Source organism: Coregonus lavaretus (assembly GCF_964263955.1).
Source record: "Coregonus lavaretus genome assembly, chromosome: 23".
NCBI lineage: Eukaryota > Metazoa > Chordata > Actinopteri > Salmoniformes > Salmonidae > Coregonus > Coregonus lavaretus.
In genome coordinates, this window is record NC_140010.1 from 347245 (window position 1) to 365958 (window position 18714).

The window sequence follows — 18714 nt, forward strand, 5'->3', positions numbered from 1 at the left end:
CCATTCTACCAATTTACTAATCTACCATTAAACCAATCTAAAATTCCATCAATCTACCATTCTACTAGTCTACCATATTATTAATCTAAAATTCTACCAATCTATCAATCTACCATTCCACAAATCTACCAATCTACCATGCTACCAATCCACCAATCTACCATTCTACTATTCTACTGATCTACCATTCTACTAATCAACTGATCTACCATTCTACTAATCTCCAAAACCTTAATCTACCATTCTACCATTCTACCAAATTACCTTTCTACCAATCTCCCATTCTACCAATCTACCAATGTACAATTCTACCAATCCACCATTCTATCAATCTACAATTTTATCAAACTACCAATCTATCACTCTACTAATCTAAGAATATATGAATCTACCATTCTACACATCTACCATTATACCATTATACCAATCTACCATTCTACCAATCTACATTCTACTAATCTACCATTCTACCAATTTACATTCTACCAATTTACCATTCTACTAATCTACTAACCTAACATTCTAATAATGTACTAATCTACAATTCTACCAATCTACCGTTCTACAATTCTACTAATCAACCATTCTACTAATCTACCTTTCTACCAATCTACCATTCTACCAATCTACCAATCTACTAACCTACCACTATACCATTCTAACAAATTACTAATCTACCATTATACAAATCTACAATTCCACAATTCTACCATTCCACTAATCTACCATACTATTAATCTACCATTCTACCATCCTACCAATCTACCAATCTACAATTCTACCAATCTATCATTCCACCTTTCCAAGAATCTACCAATCTACCAATCCACCATTCCACCAATCTACCATTCTACCATTCTACCGTTCTACCAATCTACTATTCTACTAATTTACTAACCTACCATTCTACGAATGTACTAACCTACCATTCTACCAATCTACCAATCTACCAATCTACCATTCCACCAATCTACCATTCCAACATTCTAACAATCTATCATACTACTAATCTACCATTTTACCATCCTACCAATCTACCAATCTACCATTCTACAAATCTACCAATCTTCCATTCCACCGATCTACCACTCTACCATTCTAAAATTCTACCAATCTACCATTCTACCAGACTACCATACTATTAATCTAAAATTCTACCATTCTACCAATCTACAATTCTACCTATCTATCATTCCACCATTCCAAGAATCTATCTATCGACCAATCCACCATTCCACCAATTTACCATTCTACCATTCTACCGTTCTACCAATCTACTATTCTACTAATTTACTAACCTACCATTCTACCAATCTACCAATCTACCAATCTACCATTCCACCAATCTACCATTCCAACATTATAATAATCTATCATACTACTAATCTACCATTCTACCATCCTACCAATCTACCATTCTACCATTCTACAAATCTACCAATCTTCCATTCCACCGATCTACCACTCTACCATTCTAAAATTCTACCAATCTACCATTTTACCAACCTATCATTCTACCAATCTACCATTCTACAGATCGACCATTCTACCAATCTACCATTCTACCAATTTACTAATCTACCATTAAACCAATCTAAAATTCCATCAATCTACCATTCTACTAGTCTACCATATTATTAATCTAAAATTCTAACAATCTATCAATCTACCATTCCACAAATCTACCAATCTACCATGCTACCAATCCACCAATCTACCATTCTACTATTCTACTGATCTACCATTCTACTAATCAACTGATCTACCATTCTACTAATCTCCAAAACCTTAATCTACCATTCTACCATTCTACCAAATTACCTTTCTACCAATCTACCATTCTAACAATCTACCAATGTACAATTCTACCAATCCACCATTCTATCAATCTACAATTTTATCAAACTACCAATCTATCACTCTACTAATCTAAGAATATACGAATCTACCATTCTACACATCTACCATTATACCATTATACCAATCTACCATTTTACCAATCTACCATTCTACTAATCTACCATTCTACCAATTTACATTCTACCAATTTACCATTCTACTAATCTACTAACCTACCATTCTAATAATGTACTAATCTACAATTCTACCAATCTACCGTTCTACAATTCTACTAATCAACCATTCTACTAATCTACCATTCTACCAATCTACCATTCTACCAATCTACCAATCTACTAACCTACCACTATACCATTCTAACAAATTACTAATCTACCATTATACAAATCTACAATTCCACAATTCTACCATTCCACTAATCTACCATACTATTAATCTACCATTCTACCATCCTACCAATCTACCAATCTACAATTCTACCAATCTATCATTCCACCATTCCTAGAATCTACCAATCTACCAATCCACCATTCCACCAATCTACCATTCTACCATTCTACCGTTCTACCAATCTACTATTCTACTAATTTACTAACCTACCATTCTACGAATGTACTAACCTACCATTCTACCAATCTACCAATCTACCAATCTACCATTCCACCAATCTACCATTCCAACATTATAATAATCTATCATACTACTAATCTACCATTTTACCATCCTACCAATCTACCAATCTACCATTCTACAAATCTACCAATCTTCCATTCCACCGATCTACCACTCTACCATTCTAAAATTCTACCAATCTACCATTCTACCAGACTACCATACTATTAATCTAAAATTCTACCAATCTACCAATCTACCATTCCACAAATCTAGCAATCTACCATGCTATCAATCCACCAATCTACCATTCTACTATTCTACTGATCTACCATTATACTAATCAACTGATCTACCATTATACTAATCTCCCATACCTTAATCTACCATTCTACCATTCTACCAAATTACCTTTCTAACAATCTACCAATCTACCAATGTACAATTCTACCTATCCACCATTCTATCAATCTACCATTTTACCAAACTACCAATCTATCACTCTACTAATCTAAGAATATATGAATCTACCATTCTACCTATCTACCATTATACCATTATACCATTATACCTATCTACCATTATACCAATTCCTTCCACCTCATGGTTTGGTTTTTGCTCTGACATGCACTGTCAACTGTGGGACCTTATATAGACAGGTGTGTGCCTTTCCAAATCATGTCCAATCAATTGAATTTACCACAGTTGGACTCCAATCAAGTTATAGAAACATCTCAAGGATGATCAACGGAAACAGGATGCACCTGAGCTCAATTTCGAATCTCATAGCAAAGGGTCAGAATATTTATGTAAATAAGGTATTTCTTTTTTTTATTTGTTAATAAATTTGCAAAAATTTATAAAAACCTGTTTTCGCTTTGTCATTATGGGGTATTGTGTGTAGATTGATGAGGATTTTTTTTAAATAAGGCTGTAACCTAACAAAATGTGGAAAAAGTCAAGGGGTCTGAATACTTTCCGAAGGCACTCTACTTCCTACCCCTGAACATTGACTCGGTACCGGTTCTCCTTGTATATAGCCTTATTACTGTTATTTTATTGTGTTACTATTTCCTGTTTTTATTGGCAAATCTTTCTTTCATTTTAACTCTGCATTGTTGGAAGTAAACATTTCACAGTAAAGTCTACACCTGTTGTATTCGCCGCATGTGACAAATACATTTTATTTTGATTTTTGATTTGATTTTAACTGACATTTACTCCTGAGGTACTGACCTGTTGTACCCTCTATAACCACTGTGATTATTATTTGACCCTGCTGGTCATCTATGAATATCTTGAAGAACAATCTGGCCTTAATGGCCATGTACTCTTATAATCTCCACCCGCCACAGCCAGAAGGGGACTGGCCACCCCTCAGAGCCTGGTTCCTCTCTAGGTTTCTTCCTAGGTTCCTGCCCTTCTAGGGAGTTTTTCCTAGCCACCGTGCTTCTGCATTGCTGGCTGTTTGGGGCTTTAGGCTGGGTTTCTGTATAGCACTTTGTGATATCTGTTGATGTAAAAAGGGCTTTATAAATACATTTGATTGATTGATGAGTGCTGAGTCTTTTATTACAGAGGCAGAGCTACGCCAATCATACGGTTTGAATAAAGTATGTGTTCCTATAGCAACTCAATCATACAGTTTGAATAAAGTATGTGTTCCTATAGCAACTCAATCACACAGTTTGAATAAAGTATGTGTTCCTATAGCAACTCAATCATACAGTTTGAATAAAGTATGTGTTCCTATAGCAACTCAATCACACAGTTTGAATAAAGTATGTGTTCCTATAGCAACTCAATCATACAGTTTGAATAAAGTATGTGTTCCTATAGCAACTCAATCACACAGTTTGAATAAAGTATGTGTTCCTATAGCAACTCAATCATACAGTTTGAATAAAGTATGTGTTCCTATAGCAACTCAATCATACAGTTTGAATAAAGTATGTGTTCCTATAGCAACTCAAACATACAGTTTGAATAAAGTATGTGTTCCTATAGCAACTCAATCATACAGTTTGAATAAAGTATGTGTTCCTATAGCAACTCAATCATACAGTTTGAATAAAGTATGTGTTCCTATAGCAACTCAATCACACAGTTTGAATAAAGTATGTGTTCCTATAGCAACTCAATCACACAGTTTGAATAAAGTATGTGTTCCTATAGCAACTCAATCACACAGTTTGAATAAAGTATGTGTTACTATAGCAACTCAATCATACAGTTTGAATAAAGTATGTGTTCCTATAGCAACTCAATCACACAGTTTGAATAAAGTATGTGTTCCTATAGCAACTCAATCATACAGTTTGAATAAAGTATGTGTTCCTATAGCAACTCAATCATACGGTTTGAATAAAGTATGTGTTCCTATAGCAACTCAATCATACGGTTTGAATAAAGTATGTGTTCCTATAGCAACTCAATCATACAGTTTGAATAAAGTATGTGTTCCTATAGCAACTCAATCATACAGTTTGAATAAAGTATGTGTTCCTATAGCAACTCAATCATACGGTTTGAATAAAGTATGTGTTCCTATAGCAACTCAATCATACAGTTTGAATAAAGTATGTGTTCCTATAGCAACTCAATCATACGGTTTGAATAAAGTATGTGTTCCTATGTCTTCCTGTTTTCTGATCCTTTACTTCCTGCCCTTGAACTTTCAACTCCTCACTATGATATCTCTCTCTCTTCCTCCCTCTCTCCCTTCCTCTCTCTCTCTCTTCCTCCCTCTCTTCCTCCATCTCTCTCTCTCTTCCTCCCTCTCTCCCTTCCTGTCTCTCTCTCTCTTCCTCCCTCCCTCTCTCCCTTCCTCCCTCTCTCCCTTCCTCTCTCTCTTGCTCCCTCTCTCCCTTCCTTCCTCTCTCCCTTCCTCCCTCTCTTCCTCCCTCTCTCTCTCTCTTCCTCCCTCTCTCCCTTCCTCTCTCTCCCTCTTCCTCCCTCTCTCCCTTCCTCTCTCTCTCTTCCTCTCTCTCTCTCTTCCTCCCTCTCTCCCTTCCTCCCTCTCTCCCTTCCTCTCTCTCTCTCTTGCTCCCTCTCTCCCTTCCTTCCTCTCTCCCTTCCTCCCTCTCTTCCTCCCTCTCTCCCTTCCTCCCTCTCTCTATCTCTTCCTCTCTCTCGCTCTTCCTCCCTCTCTCCCTTCCTCTCTCTCTCTCTTCCTCCCTCTCTCCCTTCCTCTCTCTCGCTCTTCCTCCCTCTCTTCCTCCCTCTCTCCCTTCCTCCCTCCCTGGCATTACAGTGAGGAATAGGATCTTACGGAGGGGATCAATGAATTATACATTTCCACTATAACAATCTACCATTCTACCATTCTGCCAATCTACCGTTATACTAATCTACCATTCTACCAATCTACCGTTCTATTAATCTACCATTCTATTAATCTACCAATAAGTTAACCTACCATTCTATTAATCTACCATTCTATTAATCTACCATTCTATTAATCTACCATTCTACTAATCTACCATTCTACTAATCTACCAATCATCACCTCTAGAATCCTGATGGATTCTGATGCAAAAAAAAGGCATCAAGGATCCAGAGAACCACATTATCATATCCATTTCACACACAGACGCACATGCACACGCGCGCACGCACACTGACAGTGAAAAATTATTAAATGTGAAATGAATCAGAATCTAAATCTGTATTTTAACAGTTTTGGCTCTGAATGTGTTCCACTTGGGGGCGCAAAGGAATGTCCACAAACTTCAAACACACAGCATCTCAGTATCGCGCGCTAAACTCAGACAACTCCATGGCATGTCATTGAATCACTGGAGCAGTTGAAAGTTAAACCGGAACCAACACTATCACACAACGTCCTCATAGTAATGCAGCATAGTAGGGCCTAGTCGCTTATTGGCGAATTCTTTCAATAGTGATTCATATAGATTATACCTCCCGAGTGGCGCAGCAGTCTAAGGCACCACATCTCAGTGCTAGAGGTGTCACTACAGACCCTGGTTCGATTCCAGGCTGTATCACAACCCGGCCCTGATTGGGAGTCCCACAGGGCAGTGCACAATTGGCCCAGCATTGTCCGGGGTAGCCCGTCATTGTAAATAAGAATTTGTTCTTAACTGACTTTAAAAAAAAGAAAAAAAAAAGAAATACAATTAAAACACCTAACCATGGTCCAGCACTGGGTTAAAAACTCCCACGGCTGCATGCTTGGATCTGTGCTAAAGTAGTGATGCCTTCATCTAGATGCATGACATAGCCTATAACCACTAACTTACTCCACATGGACCATACAGGAAAGGGACAGGAGAAGACTCACCTGGTCAGAACAGGTGACTAACAGACAGGTAAGGGACAGGAGTATACTAACCTGGTCAGAACATCCTAGACTCACCTGATGATGACAAACATGACCAGACAGTTTCCAACCAGTCCGACCACAAACACTACAGAGTACATCACTGCTATAATAGGGATGATGGGCGACATGGGCTCCGGGTCCCCCAGCCAGCTGCCGTTAGCCGTGTAGTTGAACAGCTCCAGGAAACCGGGCTGCCCTGTGAAGTTGGGGAGGCAGTCCTCGGGGCGACCGGATGGGCACTGGTCCTGCTTGAAGATCTGCACCACTCCTTTACTGTCCTGGGAACCGGCGCTGGCCATGGTGCTGAAACCAACCGGGCCAGAGGAGAAACACGAACTGAATGTTACACTGATGATTAAAGTGTTATTCTAAAACGGTGTGTTGTTGCAATAATTAACATGACATTTGCATGTTGAGGTGTTTGTACAAGTTTCAATATAGGCTATAGGCTATTTATCAGAAGATAATATTTTCAACAGAAAAACGTTCAAGGACAAGGACACATGTTTTTACATCTTAGTCATTTAGCAGACGCTCTTTAGCGACTTACAGTTAGTGAGTGCATACATTTTTTCATACTGGCCCCAATTGGAAAACGAACCCACAACCCTGGCGTTGCAAACGCCATGCTCTACCAACTGAGCCCTGCTCTACCAACTGAGCCCTGCTCTACCAACTGAGCCCTGCTCTACCAACTGAGCCCTGCTCTACCAACTGAGCCCTGCTCTACCAACTGAGCCCTGCTCTACCAACTGAGCCCTGCTCTACCAACTGAACCCTGCTCTACCAACTGAGCCATGCTCTACCAACTCAGCTACAGGAGGCTTGGACACCCATCATTCAAATAACATAAATCTTACCTTTGATAACTCCCTCTTTTAAAGTTGACTGGAGAAATCTGTCTTTTCCAGAAAAGAACCGGTTACCCTGGTAGTGCTAGCTATCCCGGTATCACCCGCTCTCAATCTGATTTCCCCGCATGGACTCACCACTGACTTCCCCGGTGGCGCGCTCCAAGCCTCAGGCGCTTGCAGTGAGTGACATCAGAGCTGAGAGAAGACGAGCCTTCCTAGACACACAGAGACACACGGCTATATGCAGCAAGCAAAACTGAAAAGATGGTAGTTTCCAATATGTAGTCTAAATCTGCATTCATTCTTCCCCAATGCAATTTTAATATGAGTTAATTAATCCTTCCTCAATCAATTTATATTAATCCCCCAGCCGTAAGTAGAGCGCAAGCACAAAAACATATCTCCTTTGTTAAATTAAACTATGTAACTATATAGTAACAGTGTTTTATCATTGATAATAGCCTACACGTCTGTAAGCACAATAACATATCTCTTTTGTATACCCAATTAAACTATGTAACTATGTAATAACACTGTTTTATCGTTGATAATAGCCTACACGTCTGTATATTTATCCAGTGATATTTAATGACTAGTTCAATATTCAGTAATCTCCTCATCAACCAACCAGCCTGTGTGTTTGCAACCTAAGGCTGAGGAAAGACAGAGACAGAGCACATGTTCAGGTTGACAGGATTTCCTCACCATGCAGCCCCATGCCTTCTGTAACATATAACCTGTGTCTTTACCATGTGGACCTCACTCAGTAACTCTACCTGATATCTAGATTCTAGAAGACAGTATGGAGGATTGGATTAGTTGATTCTAGAAGACAGTTTGGAGGATTGGATTAGTTGATTCTAGAAGACAGTTTGGAGGATTGGATTAGTTGATTCTAGAAGACAGTTTGGAGGATTGGATTAGTTGAATCTAGAAGACAGTTTGGAGGATTGGATTAGTTGATTCTAGAAGACAGTTTGGAGGATTGGATTAGTTGAATCTAGAAGACAGTTTGGAGGATTGGATTAGTTGATTCTAGAAGACAGTTTGGAGGAGTGGAGGAGTGGTTGTGTTGATTCTAGAAGACAGTTTGGAGGAGTGGATTAGTTGATTCTAGAAGACAGTATCTAGGAGTAGAGGAATGGAAATGTTGATTCTAGAAGACAGTATGGAGGAGTGGAGGAGTGGAGGTGTTGATTCTAGAAGACAGTATGGAGGAGTGGAGGTGTTGATTCTAGAAGACAGTATGGAGGAGTGGAGGAGTGGAGGTGTTGAATCTAGAAGACAGTATGGAGGAGTGGAGGTGTTGATTCTAGAAAACAGTATGGAGGAGTGGAGGTGTGATTGTGTTGATTCTAGAAGACAGTATGGAGGATTGGAGGAGAGTTGTTGATTCTAGAAGACAGTATGGAGGAGTGGAGGAGTGGAGGTGTTGATTCTAGAAGACAGTATGGAGGAGTGGAGGTGTTGATTCTAGAAGACAGTATGGAGGAGTGGAGGAGTGGAGGTGTTGATTCTAGAAGACAGTATGGAGGAGTGGAGGTGTTGATTCTAGAAGACAGTATGGAGGAGTGGAGGAGGTGTTGATTCTAGAAAACAGTATGGAGGAGTGGAGGAGTGGAGGTGTTGATTCTAGAAAACAGTATGGAGGAGTGAAGGAGTGATTGTGTTGATTCTAGTCGACAGTGTGGTTGATTGGAGGAGTGGAGGAGTTGATTTGAGAAGACAGAATGGAGTAGTGGAGGAATTGTGGAGTGGGGGTGTTGATTCTAGAAGACAGTATGGAGGAGTGGAGGTGTAAAACTGTTGATTCTAGAAGATAGTATGGAGGAGTGGAGGTGTTTATTCTAGAAGACAGTATGGAGGAGTGAAGGAGTAAAACTGTTGATTCTACAAGATAGTATGGAGGAGTGGAGGAGTGGAGGTGTTGAATCTACAAGATAGTATGGAGGAGTGGAGGAGTGGAGGTGTTGATTCTAGAAGACAGTATGGAAGAGTGGAGGAGTGGAGGTGTTGAATCTACAAGATAGTATGGAGGAGTGGAGGTGTTGATTCTAGAAGACAGTATGGAGGAGTGGAGGAGTGGAGGTGTTGATTCTAGAAAACAGTATGGAGGAGTGGAGGAGTGAAGCTGTTGATTCTAGAAGACAGTATGGAGGAGTGGAGGAGTGGAGGTGTTGATTCTAGAAAACAGTATGGAGGAGTGGAGGAGTGGAGGTTTTGATTCTAGAAGACAGTATGGACGAGTGAAGGTGTTGATTCTAGAAAACAGTATGGAGGAGTGGAGGGAGTGGAGGTGTTGATTCTAGAAAACAGTATGGAGGAGTGGAGGAGTGGAGGTGTTGATTCTAGAAAACAGTATGGAGGAGTGGAGGAGTGGAGGTTTTGATTCTAGAAGACAGTATGGACGAGTGAAGGTGTTGATTCTAGAAGACAGTATGGAGGAGTGGAGGGAGTGGAGGTGTTGATTCTAGAAAACAGTATGGAGGAGTGGAGGAGTGGAGGTGTTGATTCTAGAAGACAGTATGGAGGAGTGGAGGAGTGGAGGTGTTGATTCTAGAAGACAGTATGGAGGAGTGGAGGAGTGGAGGTTTTGATTCTAGAAGACAGTATGGACGAGTGAAGGTGTTGATTCTAGAAAACAGTATGGAGGAGTGGAGGGAGTGGAGGTGTTGATTCTAGAAAACAGTATGGAGGAGTGGAGGAGTGGAGGTGTTGATTCTAGAAAACAGTATGGAGGAGTGGAGGAGTGGAGGTTTTGATTCTAGAAGACAGTATGGACGAGTGAAGGTGTTGATTCTAGAAGACAGTATGGAGGAGTGGAGGGAGTGGAGGTGTTGATTCTAGAAAACAGTATGGAGGAGTGGAGGAGTGGAGGTGTTGATTCTAGAAGACAGTATGGAGGAGTGGAGGAGTGGAGGTGTTGATTCTAGAAAACAGTATGGAGGAGTGGAGGAGTGGAGGTGTTGATTCTAGAAAACAGTATGGAGGAGTGGAGGAGTGGAGGTGTTGATTCTAGAAAACAGTATGGAGGAGTGGAGGAGTGGAGGTGTTGATTCTAGAAGACAGTATGGAGGAGTGGAGGAGTGGAGGTTTTGATTCTAGAAGACAGTATGGACGAGTGAAGGTGTTGATTCTAGAAAACAGTATGGAGGAGTGGAGGGAGTGGAGGTGTTGATTCTAGAAAACAGTATGGAGGAGTGGAGGAGTGGAGGTGTTGATTCTAGAAAACAGTATGGAGGAGTGGAGGAGTGGAGGTGTTGATTCTAGAAGACAGTATGGAGGAGTGGAGGAGTGGAGGTTTTGATTCTAGAAGACAGTGTGGACGAGTGAAGGTGTTGATTCTAGAAAACAGTATGGAGGAGTGGAGGGAGTGGAGGTGTTGATTCTAGAAAACAGTATGGAGGAGTGGAGGAGTGGAGGTGTTGATTCTAGAAAACAGTATGGAAGAGTGGAGGAGTGGAGGTTTTGATTCTAGAAGACAGTATGGACGAGTGAAGGTGTTGATTCTAGAAAACAGTATGGAAGAGTGGAGGGAGTGGAGGTGTTGATTCTAGAAGACAGTATGGAGGAGTGGAGGAGTGGAGGTGTTGAATCTACAAGATAGTATGGAGGAGTGGAGGTGTTGATTCTAGAAGACAGTATGGAGGAGTGGAGGAGTGGAGGTGTTGATTCTAGAAAACAGTATGGAGGAGTGGAGGAGTGAAGGTGTTGATTCTAGAAGACAGTATGGAGGAGTGGAGGTGTTGATTCTAGAAAACAGTATGGAGGAGTGGAGGGAGTGGAGGTGTTGATTCTAGAAAACAGTATGGAGGAGTGGAGGAGTGGAGGTGTTGATTCTAGAAAACAGTATGGAAGAGTGGAGGAGTGGAGGTTTTGATTCTAGAAGACAGTATGGACGAGTGAAGGTGTTGATTCTAGAAAACAGTATGGAGGAGTGGAGGGAGTGGAGGTGTTGATTCTAGAAGACAGTATGGAGGAGTGGAGGAGTGGAGGTGTTGAATCTACAAGATAGTATGGAGGAGTGGAGGTGTTGATTCTAGAAGACAGTATGGAGGAGTGGAGGAGTGGAGGTGTTGATTCTAGAAAACAGTATGGAGGAGTGGAGGAGTGAAGGTGTTGATTCTAGAAGACAGTATGGAGGAGTGGAGGAGTGGAGGTGTTGATTCTAGAAAACAGTATGGAGGAGTGGAGGAGTGGAGGTTTTGATTCTAGAAGACAGTATGGACGAGTGAAGGTGTTGATTCTAGAAAACAGTATGGAGGAGTGGAGGGAGTGGAGGTGTTGATTCTAGAAAACAGTATGGAGGAGTGGAGGAGTGGAGGTGTTGATTCTAGAAAACAGTATGGAGGAGTGGAGGAGTGGAGGTTTTGATTCTAGAAGACAGTATGGACGAGTGAAGGTGTTGATTCTAGAAGACATTATGGAGGAGTGGAGGGAGTGGAGGTGTTGATTCTAGAAAACAGTATGGAGGAGTGGAGGAGTGGAGGTGTTGATTCTAGAAGACAGTATGGAGGAGTGGAGGAGTGGAGGTGTTGATTCTAGAAAACAGTATGGAAGAGTGGAGGAGTGGAGGTTTTGATTCTAGAAGACAGTATGGACGAGTGAAGGTGTTGATTCTAGAAAACAGTATGGAGGAGTGGAGGGAGTGGAGGTGTTGATTCTAGAAAACAGTATGGAGGAGTGGAGGAGTGGAGGTGTTGATTCTAGAAAACAGTATGGAGGAGTGGAGGAGTGGAGGTTTTGATTCTAGAAGACAGTATGGACGAGTGAAGGTGTTGATTCTAGAAGACAGTATGGAGGAGTGGAGGGAGTGGAGGTGTTGATTCTAGAAAACAGTATGGAGGAGTGGAGGAGTGGAGGTGTTGATTCTAGAAGACAGTATGGAGGAGTGGAGGAGTGGAGGTGTTGATTCTAGAAAACAGTATGGAGGAGTGGAGGAGTGGAGGTTTTGATTCTAGAAGACAGTATGGACGAGTGAAGGTGTTGATTCTAGAAAACAGTATGGAGGAGTGGAGGGAGTGGAGGTGTTGATTCTAGAAAACAGTATGGAGGAGTGGAGGAGTGGAGGTGTTGATTCTAGAAAACAGTATGGAGGAGTGGAGGAGTGGAGGTGTTGATTCTAGAAGACAGTATGGAGGAGTGGAGGAGTGGAGGTTTTGATTCTAGAAGACAGTATGGACGAGTGAAGGTGTTGATTCTAGAAAACAGTATGGAGGAGTGGAGGGAGTGGAGGTGTTGATTCTAGAAAACAGTATGGAGGAGTGGAGGAGTGGAGGTGTTGATTCTAGAAAACAGTATGGAGGAGTGGAGGAGTGGAGGTGTTGATTCTAGAAAACAGTATGGAGGAGTGGAGGAGTGGAGGTTTTGATTCTAGAAGACAGTATGGATGAGTGAAGGTGTTGATTCTAGAAAACAGTATGGAGGAGTGGAGGAGTGGAGGTTTTGATTCTAGAAGACAGTATGGACGAGTGAAGGTGTTGATTCTAGAAGACAGTATGGAGGAGTGGAGGGAGTGGAGGTGTTGATTCTAGAAAACAGTATGGAGGAGTGGAGGAGTGGAGGTGTTGATTCTAGAAGACAGTATGGAGGAGTGGAGGAGTGGAGGTGTTGATTCTAGAAAACAGTATGGAGGAGTGGAGGAGTGGAGGTTTTGATTCTAGAAGACAGTATGGACGAGTGAAGGTGTTGATTCTAGAAAACAGTATGGAGGAGTGGAGGGAGTGGAGGTGTTGATTCTAGAAAACAGTATGGAGGAGTGGAGGAGTGGAGGTGTTGATTCTAGAAAACAGTATGGAGGAGTGGAGGAGTGGAGGTGTTGATTCTAGAAGACAGTATGGAGGAGTGGAGGAGTGGAGGTTTTGATTCTAGAAGACAGTATGGACGAGTGAAGGTGTTGATTCTAGAAAACAGTATGGAGGAGTGGAGGAGTGGAGGTGTTGATTCTAGAAAACAGTATGGAGGAGTGGAGGAGTGGAGGTTTTGATTCTAGAAGACAGTATGGACGAGTGAAGGTGTTGATTCTAGAAGACAGTATGGAGGAGTGGAGGGAGTGGAGGTGTTGATTCTAGAAAACAGTATGGAGGAGTGTAGGAGTGGAGGTGTTGATTCTAGAAAACAGTATGGAGGAGTGGAGGAGTGGAGGTTTTGATTCTAGAAGACAGTATGGACGAGTGAAGGTGTTGATTCTAGAAAACAGTATGGAGGAGTGGAGGGAGTGGAGGTGTTGATTCTAGAAAACAGTATGGAGGAGTGGAGGAGTGGAGGTGTTGATTCTAGAAAACAGTATGGAGGAATGGAGGAGTGGAGGTGTTGAATCAACAAGATAGTATGGAGGAGTGGAGGTGTTGATTCTACAAGATAGTATGGAGGAGAGGAGGTGTGGAGGTGTTGATTCAGAGCTGTGTGTAAGTTGACTATGCAAACAATTTGGGATTTTCAACACATTGATGTTTCTTATATAAAGAACTCTTAGCCAAGAGAGACTATAGTATATATATCAGTATATATATCAGCCCTCTGATTACAATGAAGAGCAAGACGTGCTGCTCTGTTCTGGGCCAGCTGCAGCTTAACTAGGTCTTTCCTTGCAGCACTCGACCACACGACTGGACAATAATCAAGATAAGACAAAACTAGAGCCTGCAGGACTTGCTTTGTGGAGTGTGGTGTCAAAAAAGCAGAGCATCTCTTTATTACGGACAGACCTCTCCCCATCTTTACAACCATTGAATCTATATGTTTTGACCATGACAGTTTACAATCTAAGGTAACGCCTAGTAATTTAGTCTCCTCAACTTGTTCAACAGCCACACCATTCATTACCAGATTCAGCTGAGGTCTAGAACTTAGAGAATGTTTTGTACCAAATCCAATGCTCTTAGTTGCAGTACCAGTTATTTACTGGCCACCCATTCCAAACCAGACTGCAACTCTTTGTTAAGGGTTTCAGTGACTTATTTAGTTGTGGTTGCTGATGCGTATATGGTTGAATCATCAGCATACATGGACACACATGCTTTGTGTAATGCCAGTGGCAGGTCATTGGTAAAAATAGAAAAGAGTAGAAGGTCTAGAGAGCTGGCCTGCGGTACACCACACTTTACATGTTTGACATTAGAGAAGCTTCCATTAAAGAAAACCCTTTGAGTTCTATTAGATAGATAGCTCTGAATCCACAATATGGCAGAGGTTGAAATGCCATAACACATACGTTTTTTCAACAACAGGTTATGGTCAATAATATCAAAGTCTGCACTGAAATCTAACAGTACAGCTCCCACAATCTTCTTATTATCAATTTCTTTCAACCAATCATCAGTCATTTGTGTCAGTGCAGTACGTGTTGAGTGCCCTTCTCTATAAGTATACAGAAAGTCTGTTGTTAATTTGTTTACAGAGAAATAGCATTGTATTTAGTATAACCCAATGTTTTCAAACAGTTTGCTAAGAGCTGGCAGCAAGCTGATAGATCTGCTGTTAGAACCAGTAAAGGCTGCTTTACCATTCTTGGGTAGCAGAATGACTTTGGCTTCCCTCCAGGCCTGAGGACAAAGACTTTCCTCTAGACTCAGATTAAAGATATGACAGATAGGAGTGGCTATAGAGTCAGCTACCATCCTCAGTAGCTTTCCATCTAAGTTGTCAATGCCAGGAGGTTTGTCATAATTGATCGATAACAATAACTTTTCCACCTCGCCCACACTAACTTTTCAAAATTCAAACTACATTCCTAACTGCTTTGTTTTATTTTGGGATTGTTTTATTGTACAGCTGGAGCATATATTGTGAAATGTTATATAATGATGTTCATTAGAGTTGTCGTGTATTAAATGGAACACTTCACACTCACAGGCAATAACTACTCAGCGCAAATATGGCTAATGATTATGTAAACATAATCTCTTGGAATATAAATGGTTGTGGTAACCAAGTGAAGAGGAAAAAGATTTGTAAACATCATCTGTTGGAACATAAATGGTTGTGGTAACCAAGTGAAGAGGAAAAAGATTTGTAAACATCATCTGTTGGAACATAAATGGTTGTGGTAACCAAGTGAAGAGGAAAAAGATTTGTAAACATCATCTGTCGGAACATAAATGGTTGTGGTAACCAAGTGAAGAGGAAAAAGATGTGTAAACATCATCTGTTGGAACATTGTCACGCCCTGGCTCTGGGGACTCTTAATTGTTGAGCCAGGGTGTGGATTTTCTATGTGGTGTTCTCTAGATCATGTTTGATCTGTTGGCCAGGGTGGTTCCCAATCAGAGACAGCTGTAGCTCGTTGTCTCTGATTGGGGACCATACTTAGGCAGCCCGTTTGGCACTAGTCGGTGTGGGATCTTGTTCCGTTAAGGTTTGTGTTGTGTTTAACCTCAGGACTTCACGTATCGTTCATTTGTTGTTTTGGTTTGTGTTGTGTACAAATAAAGTATGTACGCTTATCACGCTGCGCCTTGGTCCGCTTCCTGTAACGATCGTGACAGAAGATCCCACCATCAGAGGACCAAGCAGCGTGCCCAGGAGGAGAAGTTGGCGATGTCCCAGGTGGGCGAATGGTGGTCTTGGGAGGACATATTCGCGGGCAGAGGGCCATGGGCAAAAGTAAATGCCCAGGCAGGAGAGGAGAAACGGCTCCCCGCACCAAGCCTGTGGTGCGCGTCGTCAGCCCGGTCCGGCCCGTTCCTGCTCCCCGCACCAAGCCAGTGGTGCGCGTCGCCAGCCCGGTCCGGCCTGTTCCTGCTCCCCGCACCAAGCCAGTGGTTCGCGTCGTCAGTCCGGCACGGCCCGTGCCTGTTCCACCGGTGCCTGGTCCGGCACCGGTCAGCTACTCCACTCCGGAGCAAGAGAAATCCGCTCCACCGGTGTCCAGTCCAGCTCCGGCCAGCGGGGGCAGACCAGACCAGGGGCGCAACGGGGGGGGGTAGAGAGAGAGTGGTGGTCACGCCCGGAGCCGGATCCGCCTCCGAGGCGGAATGTCCACCCGGCTCTACCCTGTTGTGTTGGTGTGACGTGGTCGCTGTCCGCGCCTTTGGGGGGGGGGTACTGACACGCCCTGGCTCTGGGGACTCTTAATTGTTGAGCCAGGGTGTGGATTTTCTATGTTATATTTTCTATGTGGTGTTCTCTAGATCGTGTTTGATCTGTTGGCCAGGGTGGTTCCCAATCAGAGACAGCTGTAGCTCGTTGTCTCTGATTGGGGACCATACTTAGGCAGCCCGTTTGGCACTAGTCGGTGTGGGATCTTGTTCCGTTAAGGTTTGTGTTGTGTTTAACCTCAGGACTTCACGTATCGTTCATTTGTTGTTTTGGTTTGTGTTGTGTATAAATAAAGTATGTACGCTTATCACGCTGCGCCTTGGTCCGCTTCCTGTAACGATCGTGACAAACATAAATGGTTGTGGTAACCAAGTGAAGAGGAAAAAGATTTGGACATTTTTTATATCAAAACAGGCAGATATTGTGTTCATACAGGAATCGCATTTAACAGATACAGAGGCACTGAAGTTTAGAGGAGGCTGGTTTGCCGAAGTTTATCATAGCTCATTTAATTCCAAACAAAATGGGGTGGTTATTCTGATAAGCAAAATACTTAATTTTGTAATGTTGAAGCAACACTGATGAGTTTGTCAGGCTCATCTGCATTGAGGCTCTTATAAATGGGATTCAGGTAGTGTTATGCAACATACATGCTCCCAGCAAGGAGGACGCTGACTGTTTTAAATGAGGTCAACATTATACTGGGAAATATGGAGGGGCAGATCGTCCTTGCTGGAGACTTTAGCCAAGTGATGGACAATATGATTGATAGAAGTACATTTAAAGGTAACTCCATGCCAAAGGATAGACTTGCAATACATATGCTAGCAGAAGATATGAGCCTTACAGACACATGGAGATTAGTCCATCCTAATGATAGAGAATCTACTATTTTCTTCCACTGTCATAAGACACACTCCAGAGTAGATTTCTTCTTGATATCTAATTTCATGGTTAATAATGTGATTGATTGGTCCCATTGTCCTCACAGATCATGCTATAGTAGAGTTACATGTTGATATAAACTCTGACAATGTGAGGAAGGGTAGATTTAGACTCAACACCATGCTTTTATAAGATGAGATATTTAGCCAATCACTAGCAGATGATCTTAGATCCTTTTTTGAGATCAACATAGGCGCAACTGAAAAGGTTTCCACAGTTTGGGAAAACTCTAATCAAATCAAATCAAATCAAATTGTATTTGTCACATACATGTGTTTAGCCGATGTTATTGCAGGTGTAGCAAAATGCTTGTGCTTCTAGCTCTGACAGTGCAGTAATATCTAACAAGTAATATCTAACAATTTCACAACATATACCCAATACACACAAATCTAAGTAAGGAATGGGATTTAAGAATATATACATATATGGACAAGCAATGACAGAGCGGCATGGACTAAGATACAGTAGAATATTATAGAATAGAATGCAGTATATACATATGAGATGAGTAGTGCAAGATATGTAAACATTATTAAAGCAACTACTGTTCCATTTCTTAAAGTGGCCAGTGATTTCAATAGGCAGCAGCAGCCTCTAATGTGCTAGTGATGGCTATTTACCAGTCTGATGGCCTTGAGATAGAAGCTGTTTTTCATTCTCTCGGTCCCAGCTTTGATGCACCTGTACTGACCTCGCCTTCTGGATGATAGCGGGGATAATAGGCAGTGGCTCAGGTGGTTGATGTCCTTGATGATCTTTTTGGCCTTCCTGTGACATCGGGTGCTGTAGGTGTCCTGGAGGGCGGGTAGTTTGCCCCCGGTGATGCATTCGGCAGACCGCACCACCCTCTGGAGAACCCTGCGGTTGCGGCCGGTGCAGTTGTCGTACCAGGCGGTGATACAGCCCGACAGGATGCTCTCAATTGTGCATCTGTGGAAGTTTGTGAGGGTTTTAGGTGCCAAGCCAAATTTCTTCAGCCTCCTGAGGTTGAAGAGGCTCTGTTGCGCCTTCTTCACCACACTGTCTGCGTGGGTGGACCATTTCAGTTTGTCAGTG

At 42.1% G+C, this 18714-nt stretch overlaps 1 protein-coding gene across 1 annotated transcript in view; it reads right to left on the minus strand.

Annotated features, from left to right (window-relative positions):
• LOC311098817 (delta-type opioid receptor-like) overlaps nucleotides 1-7116 on the minus strand; it is a gene marked incomplete at both ends in the record, with an annotated part of 55846 nt that extends 48730 nt beyond the window's left edge. The window contains one exon of the mRNA XM_084139387.1: nucleotides 6851-7116. Coding sequence (XP_083995513.1) covers nucleotides 6851-7116 — 266 coding nt within the window. The remainder of the gene's footprint in view (nucleotides 1-6850) is intronic.
• Nucleotides 7117-18714: the final 11598 nt, after the last annotated feature.